At 41.5% G+C, this 18,099-nt stretch overlaps 2 protein-coding genes across 6 annotated transcripts in view; one reads left to right on the top strand and one right to left on the bottom strand.

The window, feature by feature from the left end:
- LOC129868230 (rho GTPase-activating protein 26-like) overlaps nucleotides 1–11,817 on the top strand; it is a 146,965-nt gene extending 135,148 nt beyond the window's left edge. For both annotated transcript variants that reach the window (XM_055942021.1, XM_055942022.1), the window contains exons 21-24: nucleotides 2,603–2,638; nucleotides 4,594–4,704; nucleotides 6,613–6,704; nucleotides 10,500–11,817. In XM_055942021.1, the coding sequence (XP_055797996.1) occupies nucleotides 2,603–2,638; nucleotides 4,594–4,704; nucleotides 6,613–6,704; nucleotides 10,500–10,588 (328 nt within the window). In that variant the 3' untranslated portion in view covers nucleotides 10,589–11,817. The remainder of the gene's footprint in view (nucleotides 1–2,602; nucleotides 2,639–4,593; nucleotides 4,705–6,612; nucleotides 6,705–10,499) is intronic.
- A 2,291-nt stretch (nucleotides 11,818–14,108) lies between these two features.
- The window catches only part of LOC129868232 (glucocorticoid receptor), a 110,372-nt gene continuing 106,381 nt past the window's right edge, over nucleotides 14,109–18,099 (bottom strand). For all 4 annotated transcript variants that reach the window (XM_055942024.1, XM_055942025.1, XM_055942026.1 and 1 more), the window contains one exon: nucleotides 14,109–17,860. In XM_055942024.1, the coding sequence (XP_055797999.1) occupies nucleotides 17,690–17,860 (171 nt within the window). In that variant the 3' untranslated portion in view covers nucleotides 14,109–17,689. The remainder of the gene's footprint in view (nucleotides 17,861–18,099) is intronic.

An 18,099-nucleotide genomic window follows, 5' to 3' on the forward strand; every position in this document is an offset into this window, starting at 1 on the left:
CACCATTACCCTCTAAAGACTTCCTGAGATTAGCCAGGATGTTAGAAAGTGAACCGTTTGCTCCATGAACAGGCATACAAGTTATTTTAACACAGCACTTGTTTGACTTAAAAAAAAACACTTATATAAAAGTTAGGATTTGTTATTTTCTGAATGGAGACAGCTGGCACCTTTACACTGAGTGAACAAAACATTAGGAACACCTGCTCTTTCCATGAGATAGACTGACCAGGTGAATCCAGGTGAAAGCTATGATCCCTTCTTGATGTAATTTGTTAACAAATCCACTTCAATCAGTCTAGATGAAGGGGAGGACAGGTCGAAGAAGGATTTTTAAGCCTTGAGACAATTGAGACTTTGATTGTGTATGTGTGCCATTCCGAGGGTGAATGGGCAAGACAGGGTATGATTGTAGTTGCTTGGTGCAGCGGTTTGTGACAAGCAACGCTGCTCAGTTTTTCACACAGTTTTCTGTGTGTATCAAGAATGGTCCATCACCCAAAGGACATCCAGCCAACTTGACACAACTGTCAGACACATTATAGTCAACATGGGCCAGCATCCATGTGGAATGCTTTTGACACCTTGTAGAGTCCATGCCCCAGCTAATTGAGTCTGCTCTGAGGGCAAAAGAGGTGGGGTGCAACTCAATATTAGGAAGGTGTTCTTAATGTTTTGTACAATCAGTGTATGTCTGATAAGCTGTTTAACAGTATCACAGCTCATAATAGTAACCCTGGTACCACTTACAAGTTCTAGGAAGACCTTGACCCCTGACCTCAGTGGAAACATCAGGAAAGAGGCATTTCAAGCCATCCAAAACCGCCTCTGAAAGTAATACGACTTTTACTAATGCACCTTGAGTTTCATTTCGGTCTTCTCTGTCTTTGTAGTTTTATCAGATGGTGAAATGATGATTTAACACAAAACCCTTCAACGTTCCATCTGTTTGTTTTGGTTAAGTCGTAACTTACAGGTCCTTTGCTTGGCCTCAGCGATGACCCCATGGCAGGGTCAGTCTTTTCCTCTGGGGATCTCAGCTGTTATCGTTTCTTCCTATTTTGTTTTATTAGAAGGGGCGGTGTAGCATAGGGCTGAATTACAACTGAGAAAAACACACAAGACTAGAATCCCTGGTGACTCAGACCTCAAAAATGTTCTTGAAAACGTGTCATCAAAATATTTCCATTTCTCCTAGTCAGCCAGTTGTACAAAGAGGCATCACTCAACAGGGCCAGTCGCAGCGAGTTCTGCCGCGACTACAGTCTCTCGAGGAGCTAACGCTCTTTCCATCCCTCTCTTTTTCTCTGTCTCTCTCTCCTCTCTCTCAGTAGAGCTGTCTCTCTCAAGAATTGTAAATAGCAGAAAGTAGGCTTGGACCGGTTAATCCACTTCTGGGGACTGGCAGAACTGTAGAATTGATTGTCTCAGGTCAGGATTCTAGAACCTTGGTTAGCGAAGGGAGCAGGTCATATAAACAAGGCACGGACAGCAATGTGATAGTTATGGATTAGTGACGGATCTGTAGCCCGTTGTTCTAATGAGAGAGGTACTAAATTCAGCTGACCCTTTGCAGACAAGAACACAAACCAGATGGAATTAGAATTCTCAGGCACATTAAGTATTTTCAAAGGTTGAGAAACACACCAACAATATGCTAAGAGCCATTCAGACATCATAAGACAGATGACATAGTAATACAGTTATTACAGGCTTCGGGAGTACAAATATGATTTACTCATAATTCTGCTGCTTAGGTGACTTTCCTTCTTACAAAGTGGAATTCTTGGAGACGTAGTGGAAAACACTACAGATGTAGGATCTTAATTTGATTACGCTGTTGCAGGAGAACTGTGTTGACATTTCGCTTGCCCTGCCTGTGTTCTCTTCATTAATGCAACAAGGCCCCCTGCCCTGACCAGTAATATCCTGCGTTACATTTGGCCTACAGGCTGTTTAGTAACCTAGGGGCGTAGCAGACTAGGAGTAATACGGTAATCTTTATTTAGTCTGGCAGTGTTGATACCCCATCTGATAAAGCTCTCTGGGCCTGGCGCACTGTAATTGAATGATGTTGTCAAGATTGATGGACGATGTGAAAAGGGATCAGTTTCATTAAGCCAGCTCAGGCGAAGCGTGCCGCTCTGGGAGGAGGAGCAGAGATTTGCTGCTAGGCAGGGGAATGGCAGAGATATATGCCGCGGTGTTGAAAGAATAAGATGCATTTGCTTTGAATTAAAAATGGTAGACAAACAAAGGTAGAGGTGTATCTGATGTAGATTATAAGATTGGTTTAAAACCTAAAAAAAAGGACAAAATATTTATCTGAACACCTTGGGGTATTTCATGTGTGACAGATTGGGCCCAGTCAGTTTGTGGGAGGTTGTTACAACAGGCAGAGCTAGCTATGTGTAAAGTATTATTCATGGTTTGCACTGTTGTCACTAATGGCTGTTTCTAAAAGTAACAGCACATAGAGGCACAGTGACCCTATGCATGATTAAATATACTGTAGGCATCAGCATGCCTCATTAATAACCTCTTCACTCCAGTGTAATGTGAAGCAGCATGACTAACTCAGTCTCCTCCATTGTGATTCCAGGCTGAACCCAAAGAGCCGCACCAGTATCCCAACGAGGTATGGACGTGTTCTTCACACCCTTTCGTCACTAACCAATGACACAAATCTATCACAAATAACAAGATAATTCAGTCAAGATATGTCTGTGCCATCACAATAACAAATCACCTAGCGTTCTTACCAGTTCCAACTCAATACCTACTGAGCTATAATTCAAATGCACCCTGATCTTTTGTTCACAGTCAGATATATTATATCGCAGATGTCATCAAACTATGACAACTCTAGTCTAATGGGAATTACCATTGTTTACTTGCGTCTGAAGCCAACAAAGAACAACCAAGTTCCAGCTGATACTTACTTCCAGCTGATGCTTAGTTCCAGCTGATGCTTAGTTCTAGTTGATGCTAAGTTCTAGTTGATGCTTAGTTCTAGTTGATGCTAAGTTCTAGTTGATGCTAAGTTCTAGTTGATGCTTAGTTCTAGTTGATGCTTAGTTCCAGTTGACGCTAAGTTCTAGTTGATGCTTAGTTCCAGCTGATGCTTAGTTCCAGCTGATGCTTAGTTCCAGCTGATGCTTAGTTCCAGCTGATGCTTAGTTCTAGTTGATGCTTAGTTCCAGCTGATGCTTAGTTCTAGTTGATGCTTAGTTCCAGCTGATGCTTAGTTCTAGTTGATGCTAAGTTCTAGTTGATGCTTAGTTCTAGTTGATGCTTAGTTCCAGCTGATGCTTAGTTCCAGCTGATGCTTAGTTCCAGCTGATGCTTAGTTCCAGCTGATGCTTAGTTCTAGTTGATGCTTAGTTCCAGCTGATGCTTAGTTCTAGTTGATGCTTAGTTCCAGCTGATGCTTAGTTCTAGTTGATGCTAAGTTCTAGTTGATGCTTAGTTCTAGTTGATGCTTAGTTCTAGTTGATGCTAAGTTCTAGTTGATGCTTAGTTCCAGCTGATGCTTAGTTCCAGCTGATGCTTAGTTCTAGTTGATGCTTACTTCCAGCTGATGCTTAGTTCTAGCTGATGCTTACTTCCAGCTGATGCTTAGTTCCAGCTGATGCTTACTTCCAGCTGATGCTTAGTTCTAGCTGATGCTTAGATCCAGTTGATGCTTAGTTCCAGCTGATGCTTAGTTCCAGTTGATGCTTAGATCCAGTTGATGCTTAGTTCCAGCTTTTGCTTAGTTCCAGTTGATGCTTAGTTCCAGCTGATACTTAGTTCTAGTTGATGCTTAGTTCCAGCTGATGCTTAGTTCCAGCTGATGCTTAGTTCCAGTTGATGCTTAGATCCAGTTGATGCTTAGTTCCAGCTTTTGCTTAGTTCCAGTTGATGCTTAGTTCCAGTTGATGCTTAGTTCCAGCTGATGCTTAGTTCCAGTTGATGCTTAGTTCCAGCTGATGCTTACTTCCAGCTGATGCTTAGTTCTAGCTGATGCTTAGATCCAGTTGATGCTTAGTTCCAGCTGATGCTTAGTTCTAGTTGATGCTTAGTTCCAGCTGATGCTTAGTTCCAGCTGATGCTTAGTTCTAGCTGATGCTTAGTTCTAGTTGATGCTTAGTTCTAGTTGATGCTTAGTTTCAGTTGATGCTTAGTTCCAGCTGATGCTTAGTTCTAGTTGATGCTTAGTTCCAGTTGATGCTTAGTTCCAGTTGATGCTTAGTTCTAGTTGATGCTTAGTTCCAGTTGATGCTTAGTTCTAGCTGATGCTTTGTTCCAGCTGATGTTTAGTTCTAGTTGATGCTTAGTTCTAAATGATGCTTAGTTCCAGTTGATGCTTAGTTCCAGTTGATGCTTAGTTCCAGTTGATGCTTAGTTACAGCTGATGCTTAGTTCCAGCTGATGCTTAGTTCCAGCTGATGCTTAGTTCCAGCTAATTCCTGTATGCAGCCTGTACGGGTTGCCTCACGTCCCTGCACTCACTGAGCCACTGTCCACTGGATACTGGATATAGTATAGCCACTCCATGTAGTCGCTGACAGTCTAGTCACCGTGGATGTTGTGTATGTGTGTGTCTCTCAGCCCAGCCTCACCCAGCCCCACCTCACCACGCTCCCCGTCCTGGCCGATGTTCTCCGCACCCTCCAGCCCCCAGCCAGCCTCCTCCACCTCCAGTGACTCCTCCCCAATCAGGTCTGTCACCACGTCCGCGCAACACGCCATCTTCGGTTGCACCTCTTACTCACAATGCCAATTCTGTAACTTTGCGCCGCCTCAGTGCTGCACCCCCTCTGCCCCACCCCAACCACCGTGCATGATCACTGACAGATAGTTCCTGATCACCCTGAGAGGCGAACCCTGTTCACACTATCACGCCAATTTGAATTGCACTATACTAGCTCAGATTAATTTATTCCTTCCCAGCAACTACGGCAGATGTGTAACCAGGCCAGCGCAGTACAGCTCAGCTCAGCTTGGCTCAGTCGTGTGAAAAGGTATAAGTAAGGTGGATCACAGGCTCATCTTTGGTTGATTCAGAATACAGCCAATCTATCAGACTTCCAAAAATTGTTATACATGTAGCCAGGGAATTCAGATAAACTCCATAATATAAATACCTTCAGGCAGGTCTAGACAGATATACTCCGGATTATAAATACCTTGAGTCAGGTCTAGACAGATATACTCCGGATTATAAATACCTTGAGTCAGGTCTAGACAGATATACTCCGGATTATAAATACCTTGAGTCAGGTCTAGACAGATATACTCCGGATTATAAATACCTTGAGTCAGGTCTAGACAGATATACTCCGGATTATAAATACCTTGAGTCAGGTCTAGACAGATATACTCCGGATTATAAATACCTTGAGTCAGGTCTAGACAGATATACTCCGGATTATAAATACCTTGAGTCAGGTCTAGACAGATATACTCCGGATTATAAATACCTTGAGTCAGGTCTAGACAGATATACTCTGGATTATAAATACCTTGAGTCAGGTCTAGACAGATATACTCCGGATTATAAATACCTTGAGTCAGGTCTAGACAGATATACTCTGGATTATAAATACCTTGAGTCAGGTCTAGACAGATATACTCCGGATTATAAATACCTTGAGTCAGGTCTAGACAGATATACTCCGGATTATAAATACCTTGAGTCAGGTCTAGACAGATATACTCCGGATTATAAATACCTTGAGTCAGGTCTAGACAGATATACTCCGGATTATAAATACCTTGAGTCAGGTCTAGACAGATATACTCCGGATTATAAATACCTTCAGTCAGGTCTAGACAGATATACTCTGGATTATAAATACCTTGAGTCAGGTCTAGACATATATAGCCCGGATTAGAAATACCTTGAGTCAGGTCTAGACAGATATACTCTGGATTAGAAATACCTCGAGTCAGGTCTAGACAGATATACTCTGGATTAGAAATACCTTGAGTCAGGTTTAGACAGAAACTCCAGATTAGAAATACCTTGAGTCAGGTTTTGACAGGTTCAGAATAACCATGGGCCTTTAAAGGGGAGCTGTTTAAATATCTGTCGGATGTATAGCATATTCGTTGCGGCTTTTTGCTTTACAAGGACACACTTCTTGTAAAACAAGAAGGCTACCTTGGGTGGCAGGTAGCCTAGTGGTTAGAGTGTTGGACCAGTGACTGAAAGGTTGCTAGATCAAATCCCTGAGCTGACAAGGTAAAACTCTGTTGTTCTGCCCCTGAGTAAGGCAGTGATCTAGCAACCTTTCAGTCATTGGCCCAACACTCTAACCACTAGGCTACCTGCTGCCCAAGGTAGCCTTCTTCTGAGGCTGTCATTATAAATGAGACTTAAATAAAACTTCCTTGTCAAACTATATAAATGTATTTATACAGTTGATGACTATTAGGGAAAAGGGAATTATAGGCACACAGAGACTTTCCATATGGGAGCAATGATGATGTTTTGAGACACTGGTACAGTTGGAGCTTCACCTGTCATTGCTCCCGACAGTTAGAAGTGGTGGGACACTCAAAGTGCCCAATGTGGTATCCGAGTGAGTTGGATTATAACATGTTATTTTCCCTCCCCCTCTATAGCATCCCAGGCAGGCAGGCTAGGGCACTCTACGCCTGCAAAGCGGAGCATCACTCTGAGCTTTCATTCATCGCAGGGACCACCTTTGAAAATGGTGAGTACGGATCACTGTGACTCTTAAATAACCGTGTCCCAATACCAAATGGACCCATAAACCCTACGCCCTGTGCACTTGTGGATATCTGAACAGTTTTGGTTGGTATTAACAGTATTGTGAAACTTCCAGCTAGCCCATCAGAGAGCAAGGTGGAGCTACTACCAGATTGGTTGCACCTGGCAAATCCTCTCAGATACCCATAAGTGCAGAGGGTGTAGGGTCTAGGGGTGGGAAAATGTGGGAAGGTAGACCTATTATTATTATTATAAAACAATACAGTGCATTCCGAAAGTATTCAGACCTCTTGACTTTTTCCACATTTTGTTACGTTACAGCCTTATTCTTAAATTAATTTAAAAAAAAATCCCTCTCATCAATCTACACACAATATCCCAAAACTTTTATTTTTAGCTAATTTATTCAAAATAAAACACTGAAATATCACATTTACATACTGTAAGTATTCAGACCCTTTACTCAGTACTTTGTTGAAACATCTTTGGCAGCAATTACAGCCTCGAGTCTTCTTGGGTATGACGCTACAAGCTTGGCACACCTGTGTTTGGGGAGTTTCTCCCATTCTTCTCTGCAGATCCTCTCAAGCTCTGTCAGGTTGGATGGGGAGCGTCGCGGCACAGGTATTCTCAGGTCTCTACAGGGATGTTAGATCGAGTACAAGTCCAGGCTCTGGCTGGACCACTCAAGGACATTCAGAGACTTGTCCCGAAGCCACCCCTGCGTTGTCTTGGCTGTGCTAAGGGTCGTTGTCCTGTTGGAAGGTGAACCTTCGCCCCAGTCTGAGATCCTCAGCTCGCTGGAACAGGTTTTCATCAAGGATCTCTCTGTACTTTGCTCCGTTCATCTTTCCTTCGATCCTAAGGTATTTCTGTTTTACTTTGTCATTATGGGGTATTGTGTGTAGATTGATGAGGAACATTTTTTATTTAATTAATTTTAGAATAAGGCTGTAATGTAAGAAAATGTGGAAAAAGTCAAGGGGTCTGAATACTTTCTGAATACATAATATACTGGTCAGATGAGAAATTAGCCAGGGGTTTTCTAAGACCACCCTCTCTCCCCTCATCGTCCTCCCTGGTACCAGTGTGTGGTTGAGGAGGAGGAGGAGCAGGGAGGAGGGCCAGGCTGGGGCTTGTCATTACCTTGCCTCACCTCTTCTCTCCTCCAGGGAGGAACCTGATCCTAGCCAAGCCTCTAGGGGCCAGGACCCTACTGTTACTTTATCTTAATCATCCCGAAACCTCACCACTCTTAACACTAAGGGCTCTATTCAGCGTTACAGATTAGGCGATAGAATAAAAATGGAAGAGTTCATCTCTGATTGTGCCGATTTATGCAGCGTTTACCGTGAAAGCAGTCTCCGTTAAAGCAAGAAACATCGCCATTCAATTTCAATCACGCTGTTAAGCTGAACTTCCGCAATGCTGATTGGATAGAGCCCCAAATCCTATCTCGGTTTTAGTTAAAGACGTTTTTCTCGGTCCTAATGAAAACCACTTTCATACTGTTTAAAACGATAACTAAGGGCTCTGTTCAATCCACATCGAGGAAGTTCAGTTTTACAGTGTGTTTGAAATGTAAAGCCAATTTTCTACCTTTATTAGAGACTGCATTCACAGTAAATGCTGCATATGTCCGCTCAATCGGAAACTACGTTTACATTTCTATCCCGGGAATCTGTAACGTTGTAACGCCGTAACGCTGTAACGCTTTCCAGATTGAATAGAATCCTAGTTTAGCTGAGGAGGAAATTTGGCTCTCACGAATCAGTGTGACATTTACTGTAGACAGAGCAGCCATTTGAGCGAGTTAGGTTATAGATTAAAACTGTTATTGAGTATTTATGAAATACACTGTGTGAATGTCCAAACCCAGTGTAGCCTGTCTTAGAAGCAGAAGGATTATAGTGCATGTCTGGTTGGGTCAAGGGTCTGATGATCTGGGAAAAGAAGAGATTAGCAGCGTGGGAATCAGCCACACAGCCACCCAGGTTGCTCAGGTACAGGAAGAAAGAAGAACAATTATTGTATGAGGCCCTGGTCTAAAGTAGTGCACTATATAGGGAATAGGGGCCCTGGTCAAAAGCAGTGCGCTATATAGGGAATAGGGCCCTGGTCAAAAGTAGTGCACTCTATATGGGATAGGATGTAATTTGAGGAACACCCTAGGGTCCATAGTGCTCTAGGAAATGTTTCCCTAAGCTTACCTAGATACAGTTCCTAGCTACAGTTCCTAGCTACAGTTCCTAGCTACAGTTCCCAGCTACAGTTCCTAGCTACAGGTCCTAGCTACAGGTCCTAGCTACCAAAACAAGACTAGGGGTTTTATTCAGTCTGGAAAGCTGATTGCGTGATAGAAATGTAAAGGTCATTTCCGATTGGACGGACATATGCAGTGTTTACTGTGAAATTTGATTGCCTTAAAATGTCAATTGCGCTGTAACGCTGAACTTCCGCAATACGGATTGAATAGTCAGTACGGTCAGTCAAGAACAAGTGAATTTTCACACTCATTTATGTGCAGAAGTTCTCTTCTCAACTCTCTGAGTAACCTGTCAACTCTCTGAGTAACCTGTCAACTCTCTGAGTAACCTGTCAACTCTCTGAGTAACCTGTCAACTCTCTGAGCAACCTGTCAACTCTCTGAGCAACCAGTCAACTCTCTGAGCAACCAGTCAACTCTCTGAGTAACCTGTCAACTCTCTGAATAACCTGCCAACTCTCTGAGTAACCTGCCAACTCTCTGAGTAACCTGCCAACTCTCTGAGTAACCTGCCAACTCTCTGAGTAACCTGTCAACTCTCTGAGTAACCTGTCAACTCTCTGAGTAACCTGCCAACTCTCTGAGTAACCTGTCAACTCTCTGAGTAACCTGCCAACTCTCTGAGTAACCTGCCAACTCTCTGAGTAACCTGCCAACTCTCTGAGTAACCTGTCAACTCTCTGAGTAACCTGCCAACTCTCTGAGTAACCTGTCAACTCTCTGAATAACCTGTCAACTCTCTGAGTAACTTGTCAACTCTCTGAGCAACCTGTCAACTCTCTGAATAACCTGTCAACTCTCTGAGTAACCTGTCATTTCTCAGTGCCTATATTTTGTTTATAGGTTTTTTGTTTTAAAAATATAGAAAACACAGACCTATGGACTGATACATTTACAATAATGTATGTAATTGCAATGACCCCTTATGTAAATTGTATCTATAGCCAGCTTGTAATGGCGCTTCATGTTTTCATGGTGGCTTGGGGTATCAATGCTGCTAGCGGTCATCAATGCTGCTAGGGGTCATCAATGTTGCTAGGGGTCATCAATGCTGCTAGCGGTCATCAATGCTGCTAGCGGTCATCAATGCTGCTAGGGGTCATCAATGCTGCTAGGGGTCATCAATGCTGCTAGGGGTCATCAATGCTGCTAGGGGTCATCAATGCTGCTAGGGGTCATCAATGCTGCTAGCGGTCATCAATGCTGCTAGGGGTCATCAATGCTGCTAGGGGTCATCAATGCTGCTAGGGGTCAGCAATGTTGCTACAGTTGCACACTGGGGTCTTGTTCATCTTATACCGCCTTCTCAAGAAGTAAGCAGCGGTGTGTGTCACCCCCCTCTCTGATTCTTCCCATAACCACCAGAGTGCCACTGTCCCAGCTGTCAGTAGCTACTCACCATATTGGTCTCTGCTTTCAAATGGGGACTATCTAATGTTCTGTTGGATAACATGAGAGGCGGTTAACGGTTGAGAACAGCTCAGCTATGTGCATCTGTCTCTCATCCCTCAGTTCATTCCTCCAGGGAGCCAGGCTGGCTGGAAGGCACCCTGGACGGCAGGACGGGCCTGATACCGGAGAACTATGTGGAGTTTGTGTAGTCCTGGATCAGGACTGAACTGGAGAGACCACGCAGCTGCACTGTGCCCCTGCAGCTTATTGGAAGTCTGGAGCACAGAGGGCTTCCTGCTGTGCATGGTCATGAATCTGGAATTCAGTAGCAGACTCTCTCTCTCTCTGTGTGTGTGTGTGTGTGTGTGTGTGTGTGTGTGTGTGTGTGTGTGTGTGTGTGTGTGTGTGTGTGTGTGTGTGTGTGTGTGTGTGTGTGTGTGTGTGTGTGTTGCATTGTTGCTACAAAAGCTCATTCCCCTGTTCAGACAGTCCTTAGTTCATTGCACTGCCACTGCTTTTAGTGTCTTCTATCATCAGTTGAAACTTTGGAAGATGTTTCCATTTTGGGGCGGGAAAAAAGTAATTGGTCTGAGGTCTGAGTAATTGGTCTGAACTTCTCTTCCTGTGTACTGTCTGTAGGAACAGGGCGGCTGGTAGCCTAGCGGTTAAGAGCGTTGGCCCAGTAACCCAATGGTCGCTGGTTTGAATCCACAATCTGACTAGATGAAAAATCCATTGTGCCCTTGAGCAAGGCACTTAAGCTTAATTGCTCTTGTAAGTCGCTCTGGAGCGTCTGCTAAAATGTCAAATGTCACAATGAATGGAGTTGACTGTATGGGGTGCTTTCATCTCTAAATGATAGGGGGGTATTTTTCAGCGAGTATCGCTATAAATGTGAGCGCCTTGGAATGGCAACCCGGTATTCCCCTAGACAAGATAGACCACAACTGCTGTTTACCTACCTATACAGTACAGCGGTGGGAGCATCCAGAATATCTTAACTCTTAATAGTTTTTTTTATTTAAGAAATTGGAACTACTGGGTGAAATTGTCTCAAAAAACCTAGAAAGTTAACTTAACTGTTTTCATTAACTGAATTTAATTTTTTTATTTTCTTAACAGGTAGAGAGTGTAAAAAATGTTTTAATGTGAAACTAGACCACTTATGTTATTTATATACAATTTCAAAGCTGAGATCTGAACTGTATTCTTTTGGAGTGTATTAACATTGTAAATACATTTGATAAGGTATCATTTTTTAAGTATCACATTTTGTATTGTAGCATACTAACAGATTTTTTTTTAGCATCTTAGTTGCAAAATTTTTGGGGGCATCTATTTCCTGTCCATTGGGAGCCTGAATATTCTTTCTGATCAATTGAATCATGAACAAGGTTGTATAGAAGATAATCTATTAAAGACCAACATTGAACTCGCAGATCTGTCCTAGTTTCTTCATGTCTCAATGCCTTGGATTTTATAAACCTATTCTGAGCACTAGCGTGTAGTCATGGATGCCAAGGGAAGCCCAAATTTCTTTCCAATATGATGATTTTTTAAAATAATGTATCTTTCGTTTCTGTGTTTAAACATTTTCCTTCAGTTTACAAAAGGCTGAATGTATCTCACAGGAGAAAGCATCCGAGCGAGTGAAACAGCGCCCCTGTGTCTCTCTACATGTAGGCCATTTATCTGATGCTGTCTGGTCCAAACGAGTATGACATTGTTGCCGCTGTCTGGTCCAAACGAGTATGACATTGTTGCCGCAGTTTAGCTTTGAGCTAAACTGAACAAGCTCAACTGTGTATGGTCCAGGCGCACCAAAGAAAGTGTCAAGAGAAGCCAGCTTTAATTTGGCGTCACTCCTATCAAATCCCATCGAGAGCATACGTCAGTGACAGAAAAACTTGAATTGTTGCATCTCGTTGAGTTGTCCTCCGATGGCTAGCTAGCCAAATTGTCCCTTTCCTTAATTAGCCATGGATGGAAATAGGGATTTATATTTGTGGTTTTACTTAATTTTCCGTACTGGCCAATGATTATAACGACTATTCCGATCCAACCATTAATTCATACATTGTGCCTCTGTCCTGAGAGGATGGAAGTTCAATATGTAGCTAGATGTAGAAGGCTAATGTTAACTAGCTAACGTTGCCCATATAAGGAAGTTAGGCTAGCGAGCATTTTAGCCAGGTACCCTAGGACAACAAAAAGTGAAAACGTGTACTGCATGACAGAGTGACAGACCGTTTCGTCAACATGGAAGAGAGGATGGCGTTTCTCTACAAGTAGGGTGAGTCAACATGTTTTTCTACTTGCACAAACACACAGAGAAATCAGAAACATTGACAGCCACATCATGTTTCGTTTATATTGATTGAACCAAATTGTTTTTGGTATTATTTAGTTGTCACTGTATTAGACTAAGCAGAGGTGATTTAATGACAGTGAAATTGAAATAGTGTTTTTATAGTGGAGACAGCTGCTGTTTTCTTTGCGACTTGTGGTAACTCCATGGTTCTAAATCAATAGTTGTTTAGTGGTCTGAAAATGTCGGAAAAATTTACTTGCTTGACCATGCTGTAGGTCATGTAACTGTCTGTTACTGGACAGAGGTTGCTCTCTGGTTTTGTGATGAAACAAAGGTGTGGTATATCACATCCGCAGTGATTTTACCCACGCACCGCTACTGGTTCTGAGTAGACAACCCTAATATAACAAAGCATTTCCGATATGAAAAAACGTATTCAAAATAAAAGGGAATTCCATCTCATTCCACGGAGGGCCGAGTGTCTGCGTGTTTTCGCTCCCCCTTTGTACTTGATTGATAAATTAAGGCCACTAATTAGTAAGGAACTCCCCATCACCTGGTTGTGTAGGTCTTAATTGAAAGGAAAAACCTTCTGTGGATACATTTGACACCCGTAGTGTAGAGTACTGGAAAGCCAAGACACACCTGGGTTGTATTTGTTAGGCACAAAACAAACAGGGAGGGACTCATTTTTGTTTTCCGTTGCAAAAGGTTTTGATAAGTTGTGCCCAAATAATTATGACCCTGGCCAGACGAGGATTATGATAACTAAGCTGGCTGACATTAAAGCGACAGTTCACCCCAATTAAAAATGTACCTAATCACGGAGGTGGTAGATTCAATCAATAAGGCCCGAGGGGATGTTGTATACGGTCAATAATATACCACGGCTAAGGGCTGTTAAGCACGACGGAGTGCCTTCATACACGCCTTAGCTGTGGTACAGTATGTTGGCCATATACTGTACCACAAACCCCTGAGGTGCCTTATTGGTATTAGAAACTGGTTGCCAAGGTAATTAGAACAGTAAACAAAACATTTTGCATCATGCTGTGGTATATTGTCAGATTTTACCACCGTTTGTAGCCAATCAGCATCCAGATCTCAAACTACCCGGTTTATAATCCGTTATCATGCTCCAGATAACTTCTATCCATGACCTCACAGTGACTTCAAACCAGCTATGTTAGCAACGTAAGCCCTTTAGAAGTTGAACACAGAATAGGCTTACGGTCATTTCTCAAATATTTCTTCAGGTGGTGAACAGGTTCCCAGCTCCAAAGTTTGATGGAGTCAAAACATTTTTATACTACACAGTGATATGGAAATTGTCGTTAACTTTTATGTCTGATGTATTTGATGTCATCCAACAAACACGGTTAAGACAAATTTGGAGGCCTAAGAAATGACTTGAGAAATGATTGAGAAACCCTTTATTTTATGAACAGGTTTATCTGGAGAAACATTTGATAATCATCTACCCACGCACCGCTATGAAGTGAAACTAGAGCAACCAGAACTACAGACATTTTAGTCCAACATTTAATCAAATTGGTGAAAATATTGACAGCGGTAATACAAACTATTTTGTAAACAAATAGACAATGTATATATTCTTTACATTTGGATTACATGTACAGAACTGAAATACAAACAGAACAGACTTTAATGAAAGCCATATACCAGTGAAATATGATCTGCCCTCAATCTTTAAAGATACTATTTGTATGTATTTTATACAGAAAATAGACTCTCTCAACCAGTATGAGGTTGAGATGAGGTAGTGAATTAACATATATTTGTAGATTCTTGTAGGCCGTTTTGTGGTTCGTAGACCAAAACAAATCAATCTGAAATCAATGGGAATATGAGGCAGGTCAGTATTTAGTGTTTGCAGTGAAAAACGACCATTTCCTTTCTTTCACTGCAAAGACTTGAGTACAGACCTACCTCTTTTCCTATTTATTATGAAACGTGGTAGTGCAAATTCTCTGGTAGATTACTTTCACACAAATACCTTTTTTTAAATGTATTTTTAAATGACTGGTTAATCCTCACAGCAATATACAAGAGACCAAAGCCTAGACCATTACAAAATATATTTAAAAATAGGTACTATAATTGGATAATAAGTGCTACTGTAAATGTAACTGGCTGTTTGAATACTTCTGTTCTCTCTGCTTTGGCAACTCTGTTGCACTATACAAAATATACTCCAGTCCTTCATCCCCTCCCAAAACCCACATTTTCTAAAACAAAGTGGTCTTTCATATAATCTTTCCCATTGATTTATAGAATTTATATTTAGTCAGACAACATATTAACACTTTCTAAGTACATATGCAATACATTTATCTTTGTCAAACACAAACCAACAGAAAAATAAAACAATTACTGTCTTACTCATCAAATGCACAAAAAGACAGTAAAATGATTCATATCAAAGAGGATCAAACTGATATTCAAAATGACTGAAAAGTTGTTTTAAAATAAATCCATTTTCAAAAGCATTGACAGTTACGTTTTCCTGAATTTAAACACACATTTTTGTATGGCTCTCTGTCTCCCTTTCGCAAGGCCTTAAGTGAAACTTGTTTGAAAAAAACAAATTTGTATAGGAATATACAGGTATTCTGTCAAAAGTTGTCATGAAACATGTATTAATCAAAACTTCAGGGGCTGTTACCCTATATGTACGTACATCTACGGCAATGCAGTGATCATTAGGATATGATCAAGCTGGTTTAAACAATCGAAGACCAGAACAGACAGTCCTCTAACACTATGTGAAAGTAAACCAAAATATGTCAATCTCCCCCCAAAACACGTGCAGAGAGCAGCACCAGGGGATCCATCTCACGTGGTCATTCCATCAGTCAGACTGAAAGGATGACTACATGAGGTAGTTAGACCACATGGCTGCCATTTTGGTTGTTAACTATCCTGGCCTAATGATTACGAAGAAGGAGCTTAGAAGTTAGAATAAAACAATTCTGAGGCCAAGTAGAAAGCCTTATAGCAATGATTCTGCACTTGCACTCCAAAAGCCATTTTACTTTGGTCTTTTACATGGCATAAGCTGGTGTGTGGTGATTACCTCAAGAGAGAGAGAATGACTTCTAGCAGGGACGGCAAACTTCCTTTTCACAGGGAAATGTGCAGGTCACCATACTTTGATAGCATTACAAAACACCATTGCAAGTTCAAGAGTCTCAGAGTACAAGTATACAAAATGGCTTGAAAACATCTACATGATCTAGTTAACAACAATCAATACTTGTATTCCTCGTTAGCTGGTGTACTTATTATTTTTACACAATAATATTTTTTATAAAATGAGCACCCTGAAGCATAGAATAATAATGCTTGGACAGCAAAACAATTACACAGTTCTGGTTTGGCACTAGTATAATAGATACAGGTGATGGGAAAAGGGGCCAAACTGAAGAGCTTGTGACATTTTACATCATTTATTTGCAACTCCCAGAGAATAGTGACTGTGCGTATGCTCTCAAACTCAGCTTGACGCATCCTAAGAAATAGGCTTGTGACAACTTTGAAATAAATACATCCGTTTTCATATCATTATAACAAACCTGTTCAGGTTGTTACTTTCTGTCCTTTTTGCTCTCTCTCTCTCTCTCTCACTGATACACACAGACAATCATTAGCCACTGCTGCAAACTCCCATCCCATCTTCCTAGACCAACGCTGACATTTTCATTTAGCTCACAAATCAAGGCCGGTTTTAGCATGAAGTGAGCTCTCCCTTTAACACGAAGACTTAACCTATTACACATACAGTACCAGTCAAAAGTTTGGACGCACCTACTTATTCAAGGGTTTTTCTTTATTTTGACTATTTTCTACAATGTAGAATAATAGTGAAGACATCAAAACTATGAAATAACACATGGAATCATGTAGTAACCAAAAAAATGTTAAACAAATCAAAATATATTTTATATTTGAGATTCTTCAAAGTAGCCACACTTTGCCTTGATGACAGCTTTGCACACTCTTGACATTCTCTCAACCTGATTTTCACCGGTCTATTATTCTATTATGTAGAAAAAAGCAAGAATAAAGAAAAACCCTGGACTGACTAAGTGTGTCTAAACTTTTGACTGGTACTGTAAAGGTTAAACTGACGTTTCACCTATAACAAATGTGAATCTTTTTTTCCCACTGTTGAATTCTAACATTCTGTATGTGACATAAGCTCAGACATGGGCAGGAACCAAATTCTCCTTATGAATAATTAATACCACAAAGCATTATTGATGCTTTTGAGTATAACAACTAATGAAAGGTTGCGGAGAATGAAATTGGACATAAATGTTGGATTTCATTACCTTACATGAGGAGCTCACTCTCGCTAGTTCACTTCTGGGGATCATTAAGCTGCCCAATTGAGAAAAGAAACATGGCTGTTAAGAGAACAGAAACTGCCATTGTGAATAACAGATAGAAATGCATACAAAAGTGTTTATATTAGATTCCTATGCAAAATACTTGCTTTTGACAGTTTGATAAGAATGGCTATAGACAGCCTGCAAAGCTAAACCAAAAAAAGGCACGTTTTCCCTTTTCTGATAATCTTGTGTGTAGAAAAAAGAAGAAGAAAAGAGCCGGTGTGTGCATGCATAAAATCAATTCAAAATATTAATCTCTTTTCATTGGTAAAATTTGATTCCTCCAATCTCACAATAATCAACTGTTATGAAGTGATTCATGGTCTAAACACGATTCCAGAAAAGGTTATGTTTGATTCAGAAGGGTCAGTCTAGTTTGTGACCTGTCGCTCGGTCACTGTGTCATTCTCCTTTGCAAGTTCTATTTCTCCACCGGAGTCCTCTGGAAACCGATTCAGGAGCACGCTCTCACTACATTAATCCGTAATGGTGGGGGTCCTGGGCAATCTGCAGGGAAAATAGGCGGTTCCGGCTGGCTGGCAATCTGACGGGCGGGCGGACGGAAGGCCGGGGAGGCCGGGGTTTTAAGGCATTGTGTCATGGTTTAAGGCATGAAACAGAAGTGGCTTGACGCTCCCATCTTTGAATTTCGGTAACTGGTTGCTGATGATCTCAGCCAGCATCTCCGGGAACTCCACGCTCAGGGATTTATTCACAAATGTGTAGAAACAGATCTGCAGGAGGCCCCCCACCATCTGTGGATACAACAGGGTATTGTTTAGCGGTCTTTCACTAGGCGCACAATAGCAACAACAGAGCAACATGCAAGGGTGCTTAGCTACTGTTTGCTACAGTGCACTGTGTCAAGACATCTTTCACATTGATAGCATAGCTGGAAAAGGAAGCTTGTGACACATTCTAATGAGCTCCTCTAACTCAAGAGGTTCACAAATACACATAGAACAACAACAGTGCAGTCTCAACTCCTCATCAT

This window comes from Salvelinus fontinalis, chromosome 13, assembly GCF_029448725.1.
Source record: "Salvelinus fontinalis isolate EN_2023a chromosome 13, ASM2944872v1, whole genome shotgun sequence".
NCBI lineage: Eukaryota > Metazoa > Chordata > Actinopteri > Salmoniformes > Salmonidae > Salvelinus > Salvelinus fontinalis.